Source organism: Phytophthora cinnamomi (assembly GCF_018691715.1).
Source record: "Phytophthora cinnamomi strain GKB4 chromosome Unknown Contig41, whole genome shotgun sequence".
Lineage (NCBI taxonomy): Eukaryota > Oomycota > Peronosporomycetes > Peronosporales > Peronosporaceae > Phytophthora > Phytophthora cinnamomi.
Window position 1 is genome coordinate 250,068 of NW_027150974.1, and position 21,561 is coordinate 271,628.

The 21,561-nt window shown below is 53.3% G+C and overlaps 6 protein-coding genes across 6 annotated transcripts; 1 reads left to right on the plus strand and 5 right to left on the minus strand.

Moving 5' to 3' along the window:
• Positions 1 to 1,781: 1,781 nt before the first annotated feature.
• IUM83_17439 (Serine/threonine protein kinase) lies at positions 1,782 to 3,356 on the minus strand (the record flags this gene model as incomplete). Its single annotated transcript, XM_067942387.1, has 1 exon — positions 1,782 to 3,356. The coding sequence occupies one exon, from the start codon at positions 3,354 to 3,356 to the stop codon at positions 1,782 to 1,784; it is 1,575 nt and encodes a 524-aa protein (XP_067791218.1).
• A 1,568-nt stretch (positions 3,357 to 4,924) lies between these two features.
• Positions 4,925 to 6,613, minus strand: IUM83_17440 (RxLR effector protein; the record flags this gene model as incomplete). The annotated part of the gene is made up of 3 exons (XM_067942388.1): positions 4,925 to 5,255; positions 5,321 to 6,071; positions 6,184 to 6,613. 3 exons carry the CDS (start codon positions 6,611 to 6,613, stop codon positions 4,925 to 4,927), a joined length of 1,512 nt encoding a protein of 503 aa, XP_067791195.1.
• A 1,607-nt stretch (positions 6,614 to 8,220) lies between these two features.
• IUM83_17441 (Tripeptidyl-peptidase 2) lies at positions 8,221 to 12,048 on the minus strand (the record flags this gene model as incomplete). Its single annotated transcript, XM_067942389.1, has 2 exons — positions 8,221 to 9,001; positions 9,074 to 12,048. The coding sequence occupies 2 exons, from the start codon at positions 12,046 to 12,048 to the stop codon at positions 8,221 to 8,223; spliced, it is 3,756 nt and encodes a 1,251-aa protein (XP_067791174.1).
• A 184-nt stretch (positions 12,049 to 12,232) lies between these two features.
• On the minus strand, positions 12,233 to 12,829 carry IUM83_17442 (RxLR effector protein; the record flags this gene model as incomplete). Its single annotated transcript, XM_067942390.1, has 1 exon — positions 12,233 to 12,829. One exon carries the CDS (start codon positions 12,827 to 12,829, stop codon positions 12,233 to 12,235), a length of 597 nt encoding a protein of 198 aa, XP_067791160.1.
• Positions 12,830 to 13,043: 214 nt separating this feature from the next.
• Positions 13,044 to 13,967, minus strand: IUM83_17443 (RxLR effector protein; the record flags this gene model as incomplete). The annotated part of the gene is made up of 1 exon (XM_067942391.1): positions 13,044 to 13,967. One exon carries the CDS (start codon positions 13,965 to 13,967, stop codon positions 13,044 to 13,046), a length of 924 nt encoding a protein of 307 aa, XP_067791228.1.
• Positions 13,968 to 20,259: 6,292 nt separating this feature from the next.
• On the plus strand, positions 20,260 to 21,558 carry IUM83_17444 (uncharacterized protein; the record flags this gene model as incomplete). Its single annotated transcript, XM_067942392.1, has 2 exons — positions 20,260 to 20,778; positions 20,863 to 21,558. The coding sequence occupies 2 exons, from the start codon at positions 20,260 to 20,262 to the stop codon at positions 21,556 to 21,558; spliced, it is 1,215 nt and encodes a 404-aa protein (XP_067791159.1).
• Positions 21,559 to 21,561: the final 3 nt, after the last annotated feature.

Here is a 21,561-nt window from a genome sequence, read left to right on the forward strand (position 1 = left end):
CTCCAGCGACGAGATTACAGCACGGATAGTGGCGATTTAGGCCGGAGAAGATGTGGTGCTGCTGTTACTATGGCAACTACAATGCCTTTGCAGCGGCACAAGATGGAGGCAGGCTGGACAGAACTTGGGTGGTGGTATGGTCGGTTTCTTGGTTCAAGGGTCGAATGCGAAATGATAAGTCGTTCAATTTCCTGAATGACAGACAAAAACCCACACGACGCGGAGTTTCTACGACATACTTCTCGTCGTTTTAACTACTCGCGTGAACGAAAAGCATCTCTACGGCTATGGCTCAGAATCAGACTAGTTAACGAAAATTATTAAGGAAAAATAATACCTGCGGGCTAACAAGCTGGCGGTGGACGAAGATACATGTAGCAGTAGCACCGAGAACAGGTCACTCGGATTGATTGCAAAAGCATTTCGAAATCAGTATTAGGCTGAAAAGAACGGATAAAATAGCCGCGTATCCTGCAAACCAGCTGATGCTGACAAACGTTTCACTCACATGGACTTGCAGTCCATGTTGCAAGCCTCACTCAAATGATGTTTTTATTTCAACATGGATTACATTTCCTTTTCGATGTACTTATTTCTTCCAGTTGATCGAAATGTTAGGGCCCTTGACGGTAAGATAAATTTTGTGGTACACTATACTGAAATCAAGACAAGATGTATTGTAATCCTCCATTCGTCCTAACAAAAGTCTCACTACTCGCTATGGAGATACCGCTGTGTCGAGTATGACAGCAGGTGAGAAAAACGGGAATTACAGATGCGAAAACGGGTCCATCAAGCGGAGAACAACGACGAAAATCCCGGCGAAATCCTTTTCTTATAGGTGGTTTGGTTGAGATTATAAGCGGGTGTCAAAGACGAAGCGTATTGCCAACATATTGAAGGAAATGCTACTGCAATCAACAGAGTAAAAGGTCTGCTGATGGAGTTTTCAAGTTCCATCAATCCTATTTGCAAGATACTACAAGTCCCAAAAGGATCTGGAAATCCTTTCTAGCAAACAGGATGAGTAGGAAAGGGAAACAGGTAGAAATTTGTATTTTCGTTAACAATAGCTGACTAGACTTAGCTTTTTTCCACCAACAACATATCCCGTAATGATAGAATACTTCGAATAATGGGTACTGGGTACTAGTACTACCAGTAACTTACTACTACTACTACTACTACTACTACTACTACTACTACCTGTCCAACGTCGTAGTACTAACGTTAGGTTACATAAACCAAAACTGATTCGACAAGTGTATCCGTAGTGACCTCGGGCAGTTCACATCACTATACTTAATGGATCTAATTTGGCTATGACGGTCTTACTGTCAATGCCCACGTCAGACGTTTCAGCTCATCAAGGAGTGTAAAGAAACCTCTCGTACCGAATGTGAAAATGTAAACAATAGAGTCCTGGTATCGCTGGAGGTTGCAGCTGACCGAATGATGATGCTGTATTCCTGTTTCGCTACTGCTGGTTTTTATTTAATTCTCCAACCGGGTTGTAAAATTACAAGTTGATCAACTTTGCTTCTCGACAAAAACTTTGCCGCGACCAGTGTGCTTTAGGTTTCTTTTTACGTACGATCTATGCATGTTTTACAGAAAAAGGTAGGTGTGATTTGTACCCATTGCTGGAAGTGCTCATCGAGTCGATGATAGCCGACAATATCGTGCATATTACTAAGTATGCATCATGATAATGGTTCAAAGGCAGGTGAAGTGTACTTTCATCATATTCCAATAACACGCACTACACAGCTGCTCCATACTCACGCCGACGCCGCAATAGTTGTCTTTGCCGCGCCCAGCGGCGAGCCGCACTTGCCGCAGAACTTGAACCCCGCCGGGACGCTCGTGGAGCACTTCGAACATTCCTGCGTGGCCTGATGGGCGTCCTTCTCCCGCTCCGCGAACCTCTCGAGCTCATCAATGACAGTCGAGAGTCCGATTCGGATCTCCCAGTCCGGATCCGTCATCTTCCGCACCAGCGCCCACTCGTCGTCCTTCAAACCTTCCGGACGCGGGTACCTATCGCCTGAAAACAGCTTCTCCAGGATAGTGTCATCGTCGTCCAGAGCGTAGGGCGGCTCGTCCGAGAAGGCTTCAATGATGCACATACCAAAAGAGTAAATGTCCGACGCGAACCGCGGGTTGTGGGCCGAGTCGACCGCGCTCTCGCCCATGGGCATCAGACACTCCGGGGCCTTCCAGCGCACTGTGTCCGTCTGCGCCTTGGCACTGAGCCCCACAGACTGACTGCGGATGTAGGAGAAGCCGAAATCGCAGATCTTGGCCTTGTCGTCCGCTCCGATCACAATGTTGTTGCACTTGAGGTCGCCGTGCACCACCTTCTGGTCGTGCAGGTAGGCCAGCCCCACGGCGGCCTCGTGGAAGAGCCGCCAGATCTCGCTCTTGTCCTTGACGAAGTAGTCGGCGAAGTTGCCGTGGATGGCATCCTCGCACACGAAGAAGGCCGGAGTGCTCACGTGGCAGGCGCCGAAGAGCTTGACGATGTGCGGGTTGCTGAGCTTGTGCCAGACCTCGACCTCCTTGAAGAAGGACTTCATGGCCTGGTCGTCGTCCATGAGCAGGCACTTGATGACGACCTTGGCGCCTTTGCCCCAGACGCCGCGGTGCACAGAGCCGTACGAACCGCAGTCGAAGGCCTCCTTGGAGTCGAACTCGACGTCGTCGCTGCTGATGAACCAGGCCGGCACCACGGGCACCTTGGCCTTGGACGTGCTCACGACCTTGGCGAAGGCCTTGTGCATGAGCCGCAGCTGCTCCGGGTCGTTCTGCTCCTTCTTGTGCTCGAGCTCGAACTTGATCATGGCCAGCCCCTCCTGCAGCGCCGAGCCGGAGCTCTGGATCTCGGCGTGGATGGTCTGGCCGTTCGAGAGGATGTCGGCCATCTGGCGGCGGATGCGCTGCTGGTCCTGCTCCCACTCCTTCTTCCAGCGAGCCATCTCCACCATGTGCGCGATGTTGAGCAGCTTGAAGAGCTCGTCCAGGTCGGTGTGGAAATCCTGCACGGCCGCGACGACCTTGCGGTTGCTGGCCAGGCGCTTGATGAGGCCCTTCTGCGACTGGCGCTTGAGGAACTTGAGGAAGTCCGAGATGGTGCGGCCGTACATGAACAGCACGCGGTTCTGGCGCAGCGCCGTCTCGTCCGTGATCTTGTACAGCTCCTCGTGCACGAACTTCATGCGCTCGTACACGCGGTGGCAGATCTCCTCGTTCTCCTTCATCTCCTGCACGAAGTCCAGCACGTTGCTCAGCGCGTCCGAGATGGCCGCGCCCAGCTCCGGGATCACGAACTCGGCCACGACCGAGCACACCTCCATCGTGTCTGAATAGCCGGCGCGTCCGTCCGACGAGGCCCAAGCGAGAGTGAGGAGGAGGTCCTGCAGGAAGATCGCAACGCTGGGCCACGTACTGCTGATTTTTACCGGATACTATCCGGCGGAGACTGTACCCATCTCACTTTGCATACAGGTCCAGACAGCCGCCGAAAAGATGTGCGATGCAGCCGAATGCAACGCATGTACGGTGAAGGGAGGACGCGGAGCTCCCGCTTTAGAAAAGAAAGTACCCACGAAGTTGCTTTTCAAAGAGAGACTAGAGCGAGGGGCTAATACGCGAATTCTACAGTCTCAGCTCACTTCTCCTAAACAGAAACTGCCTCTCCAATCTTGCATGCATCATGCTTTCGTTTCGTTCACCTCTTTTGCCGCCGAAAACCCTTCGCGACCTGGTTATTGCCTTGTCTTGCTTAGTCACGTACTAAACCCACGTATTCAAATCGATGTGCCCAAAAATGTACTTTTGCCTGACACTTGCATTATTACATGTTTCATGGGTCCTTCGTAAAAGCATGATACTTTGGCGCTAACTCGATACATTGAAACCCGAGGCCCCTTTGCCGTACGAACGCGAACACAAGCGCTGGGGGTATTTCATGCCTCGCTCGGACTAATGCCGTGTTTACACGGGAAGCTCTGGATTTTGTAGGAAGTCTATAGTCGAATCCGTAGTGCTACTGAACGTTGAAAAGGAAAAACAAGCACGGTGTGTTGTGTAACGCAGAGTCCATCGCGCCTACTCAAACGGATCTCCTGCGCCTGCTTTGTAGCCGCAGCTAAAACAAACCGCGAGCATATCCCTTCGTCACACGAATAGATTTCTTCGGATCCCCGTCCGTTACTGATTATGTTGCACTTAGCCGCCAGAAGCAGCATCCGCGTCATTAGTACAGCGATTGTTAAGTATTGAAGTCTTGGACAACAGCAAGGAAACAGTAATCTGATCGGATATCACGAGTATGCAATAGGAGGAGAAAAAATGCGGTTCGAGTATTCAATTATGTTCTTATATATAACAGGTTCATAAAGTTTTCAAGTAAATTTGACTCATTTTTTTTAGCATCCAACGTTAGTTTGGGTTATGAATATATGAAGTCGTTTTGGGTCAGAGTGACCCCCCCTCCCCCCCCCCGTTAACTCTGGAATGCGTTTCTGTAGCTGATCTAACTGACGTAAAGCTTCAGGAGATATGTTGTCCGGGAAAAGGATTGCTGGTAGAACGACTGTGTGGGTGGGTGGAGTAAGTGGTTAATTCCCAGTAGTAAAAAAACATCTTGCACGTCTTCCACGTTGAGATGCTGCGATAAGTACTGTGCGAATGTCGGCAGAGGCTACGTTCACGCACTCAATTAATCCGTTGGGGTTGTATATCCTTCGGATATCCAGCATTACCCCAGTATTCATGTAGCCTATTCGTCGGGTTATAGCTACATCATTCTAAAGCAAGTGTTGATGAAGGTCCAAGAAAATAGTGGATAGAAGTATTGATATGTATCGTCCGTTTGCGGTTGTCAGACAATCACCGATACTTTTTTTCCTTTGGATAGAAACTATTGGCCTCTGAACTTACTTTGCTTTCCTGTGCTAAGCAGCAACTGCCTCTCCAGCCTCGTGGCAATGTCCTTCGTTTCGCCGATCTCTTTTGCTGCCTTCAGCAGTTTAGTGAGCTGTTTCTTGGTGTACAACACCGAGAACATCATCTCGTCCGCGTTCTTGGGATCCAGTTTCTTCACGTATGAGGCCCACCTGGCTAGTCCCAGTCCCTTGAAGAGAAACGATGGTTCCTCGTTAAGATGTACCTGGAAGAAAACGTCCTTTGCTGCCTTCGACTCGCTAAGCCACATCTCTTGCTTCAACCGCCAACCAAATTCCTCCGTGTGGCTGGCTCGTGATACACGATCAAGCATGGAGGTGAATTCTTGTTTGGCGTAATGTTTCTGCAGTACCACTGCAACCACATCGCCTTGAAAGGGTCCTTCACGTCCAGCTTGGTCACATACGAAACCCAAGTATCCAAATCGCTGAACTCGAAAATATCACGACCAAACCGTTTCAGCACAAAATTGAAGACGTCATCTGCCGATTTCTTTTCACGCAACCACGTGTAAAGGATGATCTTTTCGAATATTGCTGACATGTCAGCAGACTCATCCTTTCCTTGAGACACAACTCTCGCCAGCATGGATTCAGTGTAGTACGGCTTTAGCACCGATAATATTATCTCGTCTGTGTTTTTTTCATCGAGTTTGGTCACGTATGTTACCCAGGCCCGCACATTCCATCCATACAAAAGGAGGGGTCCTTGGTTATCCAGGTTCAACAGTTTGAAAACATCAGTCGCGGTTTTCCCGTCGCTCCGCCACTTCTCGAGTTGTGCTACCTCCAATTTTCCAGCAATGGCACTTGTATCGGCCTCTGTCTTCGCCTTCATCACCATTTCGAGGAGCTTCTCGTCGGTATTCGTGCGCTTGGATGTCTTCAGTTTGGTAAGCAAGATCGAATACGGATTTTCTTTTAGTTTCTCCACGCAAGCGACCCAGTTATTCAACAGTGGATTAGTCAGAATATTGTCCACGTCCTCATCCAGTTTCAGGAGCTTGAACACGTTATCTGCGGACTTTTCAGTATCAATCCAAGCCTTCATTTGTGCTTGCTCCAATTTCCCGGCAATATCCTTTGTGGCCGAGCTCTCCTTAGCTGCAAGAAACATTTTGGCCAGAACATCATCATCGTAGTTTGTCTTCAAAACAGACAGCATCAAGTTATCGCGTTCTGCGCATCCAGCCTAGGTAGTAACTGGTCCACGTACTAAACCCGGGGCTCTCAAAAAGCTGATTGCCGTGGGTATTCAGTTTCAGAGTGGCGAACATTGCCTTTGCGTTCTTCCCCTCACTCAGGAAAACCGTTTGCTGAATCTCTTCCAGCCTCTTAGCTACATCACCCGCGAGGTACTTCTTCGATCCAGCAAGCATCACAGCGAGTTCATCATCACCGTAAGCCCCTCGAAGTACCGTATACATTTTCTCGTCTGCTTGCTTCCCTTCCTCCTTCGTCACGTACAAGATCCAAGTGCTCAGACGAGGATACTTAAAAACATAGTTGCCTGCCGTGTCCAGCTTTAGACGCTTGAAAACTTCGTCCGCGCTCTGGGGCACCCAGCTGTCAAGCAGCTGATCCTCCACTTTCTGAACAATCATCTTCCCGCCCACTTCCGCCGACCCAAGCGAAATCGCGACCATATCGTCGCTATCGTGCGCCCTTATTTTTACAAGGAGCAATTTGTACGGATTTTCATTGATCGTATTCACGTAGGACACCCAAGTGTTCATCAGCGGCCTCCACAACATAATTTGTCTGTCATCCTCAAGGTTTAGATCCGAAGTAAGTCGTCTGGAGTTTTTTTCTTTGTCTGCCAATTCTCCAAGTGAGCATTCTCCAGTCTAGCAGCTATATCCTCAGTATTCGGAATTGTCTTTGCCTCCATGATCATCTTTGCCAGCGGTTCATCACCGTATCGAGCTGTCAAGATCGAGGCCATTGCCCTGTCAGCCGCTTCGGAATTGGTCTTCAATCCCTGGTTACCGACGTCGTCCACTTTTGAAACTGCGGGTTTTCAAAAAGTTTCGTCTTTGATTGGGAATTTTCAGCTTGATAAAGAGCTGGAGCACTTCCTCCTCGTTCTTCGGTTTCTTCAATACGTTTTCGGCAAGCTTCGACATGACGGGGATATTAAAACCAAAGGCCCTGTCTTCTTCTCCCTTTGAGCTCTTGTGAGTGTAGGTGTCGTTTAGTATGAACGTAACCCGACTTGGGGTCGAGAGAAGTCCTAGAACTGCCGCTCAACTCCTTCGAGACCACTGGCAACGAATCGGCACATATCAAGAGAATGGCGGTCGCTGCTAAGACGACACGACACAGACGCACGACTACGTTGAAGGTGAGAGTCATGGCAAGAAACGGGAGCACGGAGCGCTTGCAGGTGGATTCCGCAGTGGCAAGACATCCGGCCTCTGGCCTGCAAGCCACGAGCACTAGGATATGCAACCGGAGATTTTATCACTCGGTACCTCCATTGATCACCAAAATCAAAACAAAAGACAAAGGGGCGCTGTCCGGGTCGGATTACGGGACAGCTTCACTGCACATTTTAGGGGGTAATGTCCTGTCAACTAGACTGCATTCAACAACGATTGGCCACGAAATGAGTAGATGCAGTCTCCAGTACTAGTACACGAGAGTACAGACTTTTCTTTCTCATAAGATTACCCAGTAATAGAACGCTGGGAGCGTTGGTTGGCAACGCTGAAATGAGCGTTTATACTGTATGATGTATCTATGTGTTCAAAGCAAACTAACGTAGCGTTTTCGGTGCCAACATTATCGTCACAGGTGTGAGAACACAGCAGCGCTACCAGAGCGAATATTAGGTGCAAGGTTTTCAAAATCGGCAGTGAGTGAGAGGTAACCGCTCTTCCATTTGGGTCTACCTACAGAAGCCCACATGTACGAAACGAATAACCAATGCGTCCGTCCGTCGTGCGTCCAAACCACAGAAACTGTTTGTCAGTGTATAGCAAAAAATATTTTATATTTTAAACATTATTTGCTACACAAAGACTTTTAAGTTACGTGCCGTGTGACGCAGATGTCGTCGGAGTAGGTAGATGGCAATTTGAAAAGTAATGTCTTTGATATTTTTCGGCGAGCTTGAAGATGCGTTTTGGCATCCAAGGCCCTGTCTTCTCCAATTTGTGAACCCGCATGCGTTTCGCCATCAAGATGCATCATGCCTTGATATACTGGTATCAAGAATCCTGTCATCTGACTAGTACACTGGTGTGTTGGCCTAGAAGATCCTGTATGAGGAAGGCGCGCGACGACGCTCCCACTGCGTCTCGTACGTGGCCCAGTGCGTCCACGCCAGCGCATCCAGTGTGCTGGCAATCTCCGCTGCGAGCTTCTCTTCCGAGATGATCTTGGCCTTGTCCGCCTGTTCCAGGTCCTGCACCTTGCGCAGACGCTGTAGCGCCAGCCCAAACGCGCCACAGTGGCGGTCATGCAACAGCGCTACGTGCAGATACGTGTTCGCTTCGACATCTTCCCACTTCTGCAGGACAGAGTACGCGAGCAGGAAGTCGTCCCATTGGGTAGAGTCGCCTAGCGCGCGAGCCTTGCGAGCGAGGGCGTCAGCCAGGATCGACTTCTCTTTCTCCTTCTCCTTGCGCAGCTTCTTCTCCGCTGCAGGTTGGTCGCCAGGGACGCTGCGCGTGCCGAAGAACAGCGCCAGCTCATCCTGCTTAATGAGTGCGAGCACGGCCTCGGCCGCCTCGATCACCTCAGCCAGCTGCGAAGACCTGTTGGCCTCGGCGTCGAAGTGGTGCAGCTTCGCCTGCATAGCTGGCAGGTGGTTGGGGAACTGGTCCACGAGGCGCTGCCACGCCGGTAAGAAGGTGGGCTTGCCGACCAGCTTCGTCGTCCGTTCCAGTAGCAGATCGCGTACGGCCTCCTTCGCGATTTCCTCCTCGTCACGCTCATCCTTCGGCTCTTCCGGTTCAGGATCCTTGCTGGGGGTCGGCGCGGGCGGGATGACGTACGTGATGTCGAAGCCGCCAGGACGTCTGCCACTCCTATCAAACAAGCAACATCGATATTAGATTGGAATTTGGAGTGGGTAGTGTCCACAGATACAGGCGACTTACCCCTTGATGGCGCCGTCCTTCTGTCCAAAGTGGATCTTGCCCGTGAGAACGTCTCCGACAGCATTTCCGGCAGGGAGTTTGTCATGAGCGGGCTCCCCGATAAAGAGGGGTACATATTTTCCAGTAGGCAGATTCTTCTTGTCCAGCGCCTTGCCACCGAGTGCAACATCGTCTTGGTGACCGAACACGGACGCAGGGATTTCCTTGATCTCGTGGTTCAAGACAAGCACCATCTGCTTCAGCTTCTCAAGCTTGCTAACATCCTCGTGGCGCACCTGAGCGCGAACAACGTAAGAACCCTTCTTCAGAGTAGTTTCGTTGCCATAGGCGTCCGAGCAGCCCAGATATTGCTTCTTGTCGTCGAAGATCATCATCAACTGCGCCTCGAACGGTGACTCGTACAGACGTCCATTCAAGAGCGGCAAGTGCGGCACCACTTTGCCCGCCTCTTTCTTAGTAAACGGGTACGTCAGGATGAGCTGGTACACTTGGCGCTTGTCGGGGAACTGGTCGCGGCTCGAACTCAACGGAGTAATCTCCGCCGTTTTCGGGCGAATGCGCTGCACGTATTTCGTAAAACTTACCTTTGGGGTCAGTGTCTCCGTCTCCACAGAACTCGAAACGAGCACCTTGTGCGACTCCACGCCACCTGTGACCACAATCTTTTCTTGATCGGGCTTGATGCCGTGGAAGCGGATCTCAATCTGAACGATCGAGTCACCCAATGCGCTCCAGAATTGGCCCAGGCAGAACTCGGTCGTTAGACCTCCAAGCAGATCCATGCTGAAGGCGAGTTCCTGTCCAGGCTTGAGGTAGAAAGCCTTGTGGAACGAAGACAGGCTCTGACGCACAAAAGGCTGGAATTGCAACGCGTCGAACATGTACAACTTGCCCGACGAATTTGATTCCACCTCGCGCTCGCCGTTTGAACTAGCGCGAGTGAAGATAATATCCGCCCAAGTGGCTCCGACAGGAGGCGTGATAAAGCGTCGAGAAATGTCACCAGGTTGGAACTTTTTCTGATAAACCATCACCGATGAGGCGTCCTCGGGTTTGATAACAACCACAGGGATCGTGAACACAGCACCTCGAGCCTCATTCTTCGTGTCGTAAGCGACGATTTCACCGTAGTGCTCGCCAGCGCTCAAATGCTTAGTCTCCACAAGCACCTTGAAAGCGCGACCACCGTGCATCAAGGCCAAGCTCCGGCCCACGTCAATCCAACGCATAGATGGAACAAGGCGCACGTGCTGTTCGAAGTGGACCTTGTCCTCCTGGACTGCCTTCTTGTGGAAAATTGGCGTCACAGTGACATTCACTTCCGTGCTGTCGTGAACAAAGTCAACGCTGTCACGGAGGAAAACTCCGCGAGCATTTCCTTCGCCCGACGACGTCTTGATCTCATAGTGCAGGGGAAATTTCTTCGTGCCATCGAAGGTGTTGCTGCCTACGAGATACTCAAAGGCCGGGAGCACCTGAATAAGGCCCTTGCCTTGCGCATACACTTCCACATTGGGAACCTTGACCGCAGTGTTCTCTAGAGCGCGACGAATCGAGTACGGTGTGTACTCCACCCCCTGTGCCTTCAACCCGCTGACAAGCAAGGCGATATTTCCAGCGCAGTTCGGCGACGACATGGACGTGCCGTTCATGAGCTGCTTCTTGTTCAAGGTCCAGTTGGGTACGGGGGCGATCGCTGCGCCAGGTGCGCAGATATTCACGCCCAGGTCTCCGTCAAACGTCGGGCCCCGCGACGACCACGTGTAGGCGATGCCCGACAGGTCGTTCTCGCGCATAATGTATTCGGCGTCCATCATTTCTGGCGACACATAGGCCCCAACCGCAAGCATACTCGAAGTCGTCCCCCCGGGAGCGCCCACCGTCCCGAGCGCAGGTCCATTATTACCCGCACTCACCACGAAAGTCACATTATGTTCGTTCACCAGCTCGTTACTGAGCTCCACGATGCGTCCGTAGTCGTGCTGCGACGCGTACTCGCCGTAGCTCATGTTCACCACGTCCACCTTGGCGTCCATGACCGCCAGAATGGCGCGACTCAGGGCCGACGACGTCTCCATGCTGCCCAGCCTGCCGTCCCCGATCTTCACGGCGACAATCTGCGCGCCGGGGGCGACACCGTTGCACTCCGGCTGCTCGGGGTAGTACGCAGCGACTATCCCCGCCACGTGCGTGCCATGAGCCCCGACATCGTTCACCACGCTCAGCGTGTTGCCGTCGTCATAGACGTTGAGCACGTAGTTGAGCTGCGACTCGGCCGAGAAGGTGGCGAACTGCCGCTCGTCCCGGAAGTTGGTGAGCGCGGGGAGGCCGGTGAAGTCCCCCGTCTCGCTCGTGTCCAGCGCGGCGCGCCACTTGGCGCCGTCGAAGAAGACCACGGCGTCGTAGATGGGGCCCGGGTCCTCGTAGCTCTTGGCGAGCTCCTGCAGCTGGTCGAGGCGCGCCTGGAGGTCCTTCTTGACTCGCAGCGCCGCCGCGTCGCTGGTGGTGGCGCTGTGGTCCTTGGTCCACTGGGCCAGCAGCTGCTGCGCGGCGTTGACGGCCGCGCGCTGCTGCACGTCGAACTTCTCCCTGCGCTCGGTGCGCAGCCTGGCCACGAGCGGCGCCGGGAAGAGGTGGAAGCCGGCGACGCGGCCGACGTGGAACTTGCCGTCCTGGCTGGGCGGCCACTGCGCGTCGAGCGTCAGCACGCGGCCGTCGCTCAGCGTGAGCGTGCCGTCCTGGGCCTCCAGCACGGCGGACGTGTCCACGTCTCCGGCGCCCGTGGCGTCCACGATGTCGACGATCTTGGGGCGGCCGTCGGGCGTGGACTGGAGGCCGAGGGCGCCCGGGTCCACGCCCGTGTCGAAGATGGCCACCACGGCGTCGCGGCCGTCGAAGACTGGGTGCTGCTGCAGGAAGCGGTCGGCCAGCGTCTCCGCCTTGGGCAGCAGCGCGGCCGTCGGGAAGGACTTCATGGGCTCTTATGACACACTTCACTTCACTTCAATTCGGTGCAATTGGGGAAGTGAATGGGGATTTGGATCTCCTCCGCGTAAGTACGAGCATATGACAACATAGACTAATACACTGTACTGTACGGAAATGGTCCTTTGGTGGTCAACTGGAGAGTTTTTTTCTTGTTTTAACGGAAGCTGGGGTTTACTTGCCTTTGCTACGCGCCAGCAGTCTCTCCAGTCTTGTGGCGACCTCCTTCGTCCCCGGAACCTGTTGAGCCGCCGCCAGCATTTTTGCGAGCTGTTTGTTGGAGTAGCGGGGCCTGATGATCGCGAGCATCACGTCGTCCGCGTTCTTTGGATCCAGCTTCGTCACGTAGGAGGACCACCTCGGAAAGTTCGGTTGCTTGAACAACCCGAGGGGCGAGTCGCGCAGCCCCAGTTGGCGGAAAAGGTAGTCAGGTCGAGCCTCTTCGCTCAGCCAAATCTGCTCAACCAACTTCGAGACAATGTTGTCGTCTGCTATGGCATGGATCTTGGAGTTAAGTTCTTTCTCACCAGGAAAGTGTTTTTGCAACACCAGGAACATCGTCTTGTAAGGGTCTTCCTCTTGACCCACCTTCTTCACGTACGAAAGCCACATGTTCATCTTTTCTGAGAAGAAAATGCCTTCCTTCTTTCTCCCCGCAATGTAGTTAAAAACATCCCCCGCCGATTTCTTCTCGCCAACCCACTTGTTGAACATGATCTTTTCAAATGTTGTTGCTATATCATCGGCTTCACCCCTTGCTGCGCCCACCATCCTTGCCAGTTTAGTGTCAGTGAAATGCAGCTTCAGAACGGATAACAATATGTCGTCGGCGTTTTTTGAATCCAGCTTAGTCACAAATGCCACCCAAGCTCGCGTCAAACTCGGATAAAGCGACAATCCATTCACGTCTAATTTCAAAACTTTGAAAACGTCAGCCGCGCTTTTCCCCTCGTTCATCCACGTCGTAAGATGCTCTGCAAGCAATTTATTGGCGACGACACTTGTACCAGCCTTCGCCTTCATCTCCAAGAGATACAATACTTTGGTCGTCCGTACTCCAATTATTAAGCTTGGACGACTTCATCTTTTTCAGCAGTATCGCGTATGGATTTTCGTTTATTTTCTCCACGTACGCCACCCAGGTGCTAAGCAGTGGGTGGGTTAAAAGATCGTCAACTTCAACGTCCAGCTTCAGGAGCGTGAAAACTTCATCTGCCGATTTGTCCCTGCGGAGCCAATCCGTCACCTGAGCCTGCCCCAACTTCTCCGCCACAGCCTTTGTCTCGTCGCTCTTCTCCGCCGCAAGAATCATTTTCGCCAGGACGTCGTCCTTGTAACTCGACTTCAGCGCCGACATCATCATCTGGTCCGCGTTCTTTGGACTGAGCTTAGTCACATAGTCGATCCAGGAACTCAACGCCGGACTTATGAAAAGTTTATCGCCTTGCGTGTTCAGCTTCAAAGCGGTGAAAACTGCCTTCGCTGATTTCCCGTCAATCAGCCAAACCTTTTGCTGCAGGTTTTCTAGCTTCTGCGCCACATCGGCGAAGGTGAACTGTTTCGACCCAGCAAGGATCATCGCCAGCTCATCGTCGCCGTAGGTCGCTCTGAGTATCTTATACATTTGCTCGTCTGCTTGCTTCCCTTTCACCTTTGTCACGTAGGAGATCCAAACACTCAGGCCGTCGTAGTTAAAGAACGGTCTGCCAATAGAGTCCAGCTTCAGAAGTTTGAAAATATCGTCCACGCTTTGGGGAACCCAGCTGTCGAACAGCGCACTCTCGACTTGTTGGGCAATAGATGATGCAACAGGGTCTTGCTTCGCCGCTCCAAGTGTAGTTGCGATTTCATGCATAGGGCGCGCTTTCATTTTCGCGAGCAGCAACTTGTACGGATCCGCCTTCGTCATGGTCACGTAGGACACCCACGTGTTCAACAACGGATTAGATAATGAAATAAACCCTCCTTTTTCGAGTTTCAGTGCTTGAAATGCGTAATCGGGAGTTACACCCTTGTTCAGCCAATTTTTCATCTGAGCCTGCTCCAACCTGGCAGCTAAGCGCTCAGTGTTTGCCACATTCTTCCCCTTCACGATCATTTTTGCCACCCCTTCATCGCCGAAATGATTTACTAAGGTGGAGGCAATCGCCATGCCAGCCGCTTCAGAATTCGCCTGGTACCCTTTCAAACCAAACGACATGAGTCGAGATTGCCAGCGAAAGATGGGTAGTAACGCCATTTCGGATGACGATGGATAAACGCAACCGGGAAAGTAAATCTGTAAAACAGTGACTATTATACGAACAGTGTGTCCCCCGTTTTCGCAAGGGCCATATCAAATCTTCGGGTTCGTGATATTTACAAAATCAAAACAAACGTAGATGATGGAAAGCATTGTTTAGTTAAGTAGAGCCCTCAGGTGTGTCGTTAAAGTACATATTGTTCTTTCAGGCTGGAAGCCTTGGGGCTATATTTTCAAATGCTGTATTCCAGGGCAGAGCCAGGGAATTGTGTTTTCCGCTTCAGAATTGTGCTTCCGGTATACCGGTGCATACCGGTACATTGGAGGTGACACCAACCTATGGACGCGTGGCGTTTTCCCTCACTTTGTCTTCAGACCTACAAGCAAGCAACGAAGAAGGGGGTTACTTTACCCAACTACGCCATGATCACCCGCGGGACCACCGACCAAGCCACCCCAGCTCCCCGTCATCCAAGGCCGTGACGGCTCCATCGGATAGCGAGCTCCCTGCGGCTGCTGGCGTCGCTCCTCCTGACGTCGTGGACGTCACGGGTGCGGACGAGCCGTGGACGACGGCGCCTGCGAGGCGCACGTCCGAGCCCGCACCGCTACGCACGAGCAAGCGGGGGACTTCGAAGCCGGCTTCTGGTGAAGCTGTGATCGACGCCCGCACGGGCAAGAAGAAGGTGTCGAAGCGCGCCACGGTGGCATCGACTGCGGGGACACCAAGGAAGCCCACGGGTGACAGCGGCCGCGACTCCGACTCCGACCTGGAGGACAAGCCGCCGGCTCAACCTGCGAAGAGGCCGAAGAAGACGGTGACCTCGGCGAAGACCAAACAAGCCAAGGCGGTGGCGGTCGCGAAGCGTCTGGCGGCGACGTCGAGGTCCGGCGGCGGGTTCGACCTACACGAGTTCATGGCATCGTTTTCGCCCGGTACCGCAGTCGAAGAGAGCGCCTCGACCAAGAACCCCGCGACTCATGCCAGTGCAACCACGCAGGGAGCCGTAGGCCAGGACGACTATGGTGTTCTCGCTCAAGTGCAAGCCCTGCAAGCCGAGATCGAACGGCTCCGTGCGCTGGTAGCCCAGAACGGCGTTGGGCAGTTACCAGTGGTCCCCGCCCCAGCCATGCATGCAAGTCCGGTGGCCCCCACTGCCCCGAACAGCAAGGGCGAGTTGCCGCCAGCGGAGGTGTGCTACCTCACGACGGCAAGCTTCCCGGACGGGGCGAAGAAGGCCAAGGGCGACTACAATCCTCTGCAAGCCCACCTGCTGGCCGCGAGTCGTATGTTCCGTGCCTTTGGCACGTAGACAGGTAAGCCCCTGTCTGCGATGTCGTTTGTGTTGTGGTTGCGGAGCTCGAGTCGACCAAGTTCCGAAGGGAAATCGGCGCGCGAGCGGGAAATTTTCCGCGAGACCGTCTGTTTTCCTAATCGCTCAGCCCCGCCAGACGCCAAAACACCGTGTCTACCTGGGAGTCAGGAGCTGTACCGGCACCGGCACCGCCCAGACGGGTATTTTGACCTTACGGTCCGGGTTGGCCATACAGCCACCCACACCTCAGACTATACAGTCCGGGTTGACCATACAGTCACCCACGGCCATACAGCCAGTACCGGCCATGCAGTCGGTACATTCAATTAAGCATATGCGTAGAGCGTCAACTCTGACTACATTGCAAGATGTTTCGTGTGTATCACTTCATGAAAGCGAGCTGAACTCTGCTACAGAATCAGTATCACGGACAGTCACGTCGCCGGGATCGGTGTACCAGTCTTCGAGCCGCGGCGTCAAGTTCCCCACCGAAGAAGAAGACCGGTTGCGTACTGGAACTGCACCGCGACCAAGCCACCTGCGCCCGGTCATTAGCGTCAAGGCCGCAGCAGCGATGCACTCGAACGCTCGTGAAAGAAGCAATCTATTGCGCGTTACTCGCAGAGCTACTCTGGCTCAGGATATGGCGAAATTGGGCTGCCTCCGGACAACTACCCGCTGTCGCGACCGGGAGTGGCAGGACCCGAGTTTCTTCTTGGTACTCCGCTGCAGAAGGCACTATCGGAGTATGCACGGCGGTTGGGCGCCTCCCTTCCAACTTTTGTCGAAATGGTGCGCGGGCAGACGGTTAACGACTACCGACCAAACAAAAGCTTGGTACCAGCTGTGCTGAACGAAGTGTGCAGGGGCTACGAACATTTGGAAGAGTTCCAGAATATCGTTCATGGTGGTGTTGAAGTCCGGTAAAGTAAGACGCCTTCGCGGCAGGTACAACGGCCACCAAACCACGGGTCGGCGAGAGACCGTCTCAATGTGCTCCGCAAGAACATACGCAAGGAGCAGGATGCAGGGCGATGCCTGGTGCTCGATCGGGACCTCCTCAAGCAATGGCCCTAGATAATCATCAGCCCCTTCGGAGTGGTCGACAAGGGTAGCGAGGACACCAATGTTACAGGTCGAACGATTCACGATCTGTCGTACCCCGAAGGCACCTCCATCAACGACTGTACGGACCAGGACAGCATCGTTAAGCCGGAGTATACACATTGCGACGCGGTGGCAACCGAGATCCTGAAGTCCAAGCGCGCCCACCCGAATGCTCGTGTCTGTGTAATGGCTGGTGACGTAGCCTCTGCTTTTCGAAACATCAGCATCCACAGCAACAGCGTGTATCTTTTCGCCGGGCACATCGAGGAGGACGATGTCATCGTGATCGATCTCGCAGCGCCATTTGGCTGGACCGGGTCCCCGGGGTTTTACGAAATTGCTGGTGGTGCCGTCGCTTACGTGCACGGTTCTCACACCATTGACACGTTCCCGGATGGTTTCTTCAATTATCACTGGGTTGATGATCACATCAATGTGGCTGCGGACATATGAACATCCTGTGATGACGCGAATCGGTCGCTAAGGTATGCCATGCTAGCGGTCCTGGGTGCTGACGCTATTAACGCTAAGAAGTTCATCGATTGGAACACACGACAACGCGTACTGGGCCTCGTATTCGACTCTGTGGCGGAAACGGTGTCTATGCCACCAGAGAAGATACTCAAGGCACGGAAAATTGTGGCGGAAGTTTCTCCGCTTCGTCGCTCTCAAGGCAGGCCTATCGGTCGCTGATGGGTAGTCTTCGGCATGTGGCAACATGCATCCGTGCTGAACGGCCGTTTCTCCAGCGCCTGCGCCAGCGCGAAAGCCATCTACATCGTTTCCAGCGTGTCCCGGTTACACCTGCCATGCGACAGGATTTGCTATGGTGGTGGCGTGTGCTCCACACACCCCAGTTGAACGGTGTGTCGCTGGAATACTTCAACTCTCTCCCGACACCGGATATTGAATTTGAAATGGACGCGTCAGATTACGGACTCTGCGAGTTGGACGTCTCCTCACAGATGGCTCTCACTTACCAGTTCACGGACATCGAACGTGAGCTGATCGCAGCATTCAAGGATGGAGCGCCGAACGGGTTCGATATCAACTTCCGCTGATTACTTTCTTGCGCTTTCGCGGTCCACGCGTGGGGACGCCGTTCGGTCTGCGGGGTTCCTCGCAACGGACGCCCTTGCCACGTCCTGTAACGTATCGACAACACCTCTGCCGTCGCTTGGCAAAACAAGCTCGCCTCGCGAACCCCACGCGCCCAAGTGATTATCCGGCTCCTAAGCTGGTGGGAAACTTTGTTCCAGCACCGATTTTCAGCATCTCATGTGGCCTGGACCGACAACGAACAAGCAGACGCTGGCTCCCGCATCGCCGCTAACCCATCGTATGCAGCCAAATTTTCATCACTAACTCCCGGCTGGTCGCTGGTATCACCGACGGTGGATATTCACGGTCTGACCGACATTTGGCTGCGTATCGCTGAGCGCACTCCGTTGCCGACTCCACGTTCGATTAATACAGGCGAGCGCTGACCAAGTGGACGACCTGGACGTCCCACCATGGTATAGCCCCCTCGCTTGCGGTCATGTCTCTCGCTGTCCAAGTACAGCACATCTCGGATTTTATTTTTCACGGCTTCCAGTACGGCTTTGGGTCCGGGGGGGGCCCATTCGCAGCGACTCGATAATGGCGGTCCTCCTCGGTGTTCGCCACTTCTTTGCGGCATCCGGTCATGACTTCCCAATTTCACACCCGCACATCCGTATGCTGCTCAAAGGAATCAGCCGCCTCGACTCACCACCGCGCCGAAAAGCACCAGTGTCGATCGGGCTCCTTGAAGCGTGCTTCCGCAGCCTCGCGATGACTGAACCATTTGAGCAAGCCATATGGGGGGGTCATGTGCTTGGCGTTCTTCTTCCTCCTGAGGCGATCGGAAATCGTAGCAATTGCCGGAGGTTCCTTCAAGTGGTTTGCCGTTCGAGCTCAAGACATCGCAGTTCTAGACGTGGAAGGTCCGCCAACATTGACTCCTTCGAAGGCACAATCGGTGTGTATACGCTTGATCGTTCCAAGACCAATCAAGGTGGCTCCTCCACAACACGCATGCTGTCGCGTTCTGGGCACCCATTCCTGTATCCCGTGTTTGGTGCACTGATCCTGCTCCGAGTCCGTAAAAACCTGCCCACCGACATACCGGCCGCAGTGTACCTGGAACCTGGACCGCCGCGGAAAGCCGGCCTGCATTGCAACGGCCGACGTGGTAGAAGCTATCAAGCGAGCGGCTACGAGCACAGGTCAAGATCCGCGATGTTTCAGCTCGCATTCTCTTCGGTCCGGCGGGGCAACTCACATGTACCGATCTGGCACGGACGCCCTCACAATCCAGTTTCACGGCCGTTGGGTCTCCGATGCGTTCAAGACCTACACTAGGTGTAGTGGGCCTACTTTGGCTCACTACTTTAGCTTACACGTCGCGCTACGTGTATGAGGAAGCGTAGGAGTTTATTAATAATTTGAATTAATTATACTTGAGTCCACAAGTATAATATAAATTAAATAAAACACCAAGTAGGTAGTTTAAGGTAAAATGAGAACTGTATTGTTTGTGAATTGATCTTCCTCTAAAATCTGCTAAAAACTGTTTATCATCTATGAAAGGGTTGGCAGCGGCTGGCTGTCAGAGCCCCGCTAATATGCATGTCTCTGATTGGTAGAAAGATGCTGCTTTCTACCAATAGGATCTTTTGGGTATGTGTGGACCACTCACTGTGGTGGTCCACTTCAATGTATCCATTGGTGTGTCTTACACCAATGTGAGGAAGTATCTAAAACCTTTAACAGATGTTTATCTGTTACACCATAAGTGACAAATGTCATGCACAAGTGACAGTTGTCACTTGTGACCGTTATCGTGCACAAGTGACTGTTGTCACTTGTGTGTGTAACCCCGTTACACTAGGCTCTGCAAGGAGTCGGTAGTTACCCTGGCGGCAAGCATGGTAGCAGGCCCACGGGGCGATTCGACGTTGCATTAGTGGGGCTAACTGCATGGTCATTTGGGGGCACCGCTCTCCTCGTCCCTTATCGGACTGAGCTGATGGTCATTGCATAAGCTCCCATTAATGAAACGTCGTTGAACCCCCAATGTAGTGGAAAGCTGTATTCCATGGCAGAGCCAGGGAATTGTGTTTTCCACTTCAGAATTGTGTTTCCGGTATACCGGTGCATACCGGTACATTGGGGGTACTACACCGCAGACCAACCGATGGACGCGTGGCGTTTTCCCTCACTTTGTCTTCAGACCAACAAGCAAGCAACGAAGACCCGCCTCTCCTCGTCTCTTATCGGACTGAGATGATGGTCATTGCGTAAGCTCCCATTAATGAAACGTTGTTAAACCCCCAATGTAGTGGAAACAATTGCTTGTTTAAAGCATAAGGGTGTGCGTCGTGTTTTCGAATGTGGTCCAATTTCTTTCGTGTCGGTTTGTCGGTGGCACTAAAGAGAGGGACCCGGATTAGTGGATACTAAATGCGTACATGTGCAACTATCTATCTCTTCGGGAAGCCACGACGACGGCCATGGCCGGCATGAATGCGTACACGAACTCGCTGCGGAATGACAAGCCGCTGACGAAGCCCTACGAGGAGGGCGTCCCGTTCTTCGTGCCCCAACTGGCCAAGGTCAAGACCAGCGTCATGTGCCAGGGCAAGAGCCAGAAGCTCCTGTTCAAGTACGAGACGCCCGGCCTCGGCAGCAGTCCATTGTCGCCCAACCCGGTGCCGTACCGGAAGCAGGGCAACCACGCGCTCTACACCGAGGACAACCTCAAGAAGCGCCAGAAACTCATGGAAGACCCGCACGTGCTCGAGGCCATCGAGCGTTTCTGGGAGACATTCCCCGGCATTCGACGCGGCGGCGACACCATTCCGGTGCACGACTACGTCGACGTATTCATGAAGTTCTACAAAGCGTTGGTCGCCCCCAGCGAGTTCTCGATTGGCGAAGCGCGATTCATCGTCGAAAAGGACTGGGCCCGGGACTCGATCGATGGCGAAAACATGTCCAAGCTGCTCTTCTTCGGCTCGCTGTTCGAAGTGGTGAGTGTGGCAGTCTTGACGTGCTAGACCATCGTCTCTTGCTTGAAATCCTCACGATGTTGTATGCGGTGTATCTGCTACCAGGCGGACATCTGGACAATCGACATCAGCGCCGAGGAGTACGCGAGCTTCCTCAACAAACTCTACGAGCGAGTGACCATGACGATCTACGACCACGTCAAGCTGCAGTGGATAACGGCGTTTGCCGAGCTGGACAAAATCCGCTCCTTCGACGACCCCACGCCGCCTGAAGGGGACACCGACAGCCAGAATCTCGACGCGAACAAAAAGCCCGGTGCGCTGGGGCCAGTCGTGGATGCCCCACGGCCACCTTTTATCCGGAAGAAGACACGCTCAGCTAATGCCCTGCTGCCACCTCAAGATCAACGCCTACCCGAGATTCTGTCGGGGCGTAGAGGACAAAGCGACGTTGAGAGCAACAACGAAGACTGGGGGACTAACCTGGGTGACGATTACGGTGCCGGGGACCAGACCAGCCGCGATCATCTCTTCGAGCGCAGTCCGACGAAGACGCGGCTGGAGCAGGTGCTGGAAGCCAAGCGAATGAGATCTGACGACGACCTGTCTAGCGAGTCGTCGAAGACCAGGCCCCCGCGCTTGGCACTACCAGAGTTGTCTCCGCAGCACGTTCTGCTTCCGATTCCGAGCATTTATCTGAATCCGGACCTGACCCACGTCCACGAAGCTGAGCGTGCAGCTCGGAGACGCTTGCGGAAGAATGTCAAACTGGCACAGAGACTGCGACGTATCACGTACTAGCTC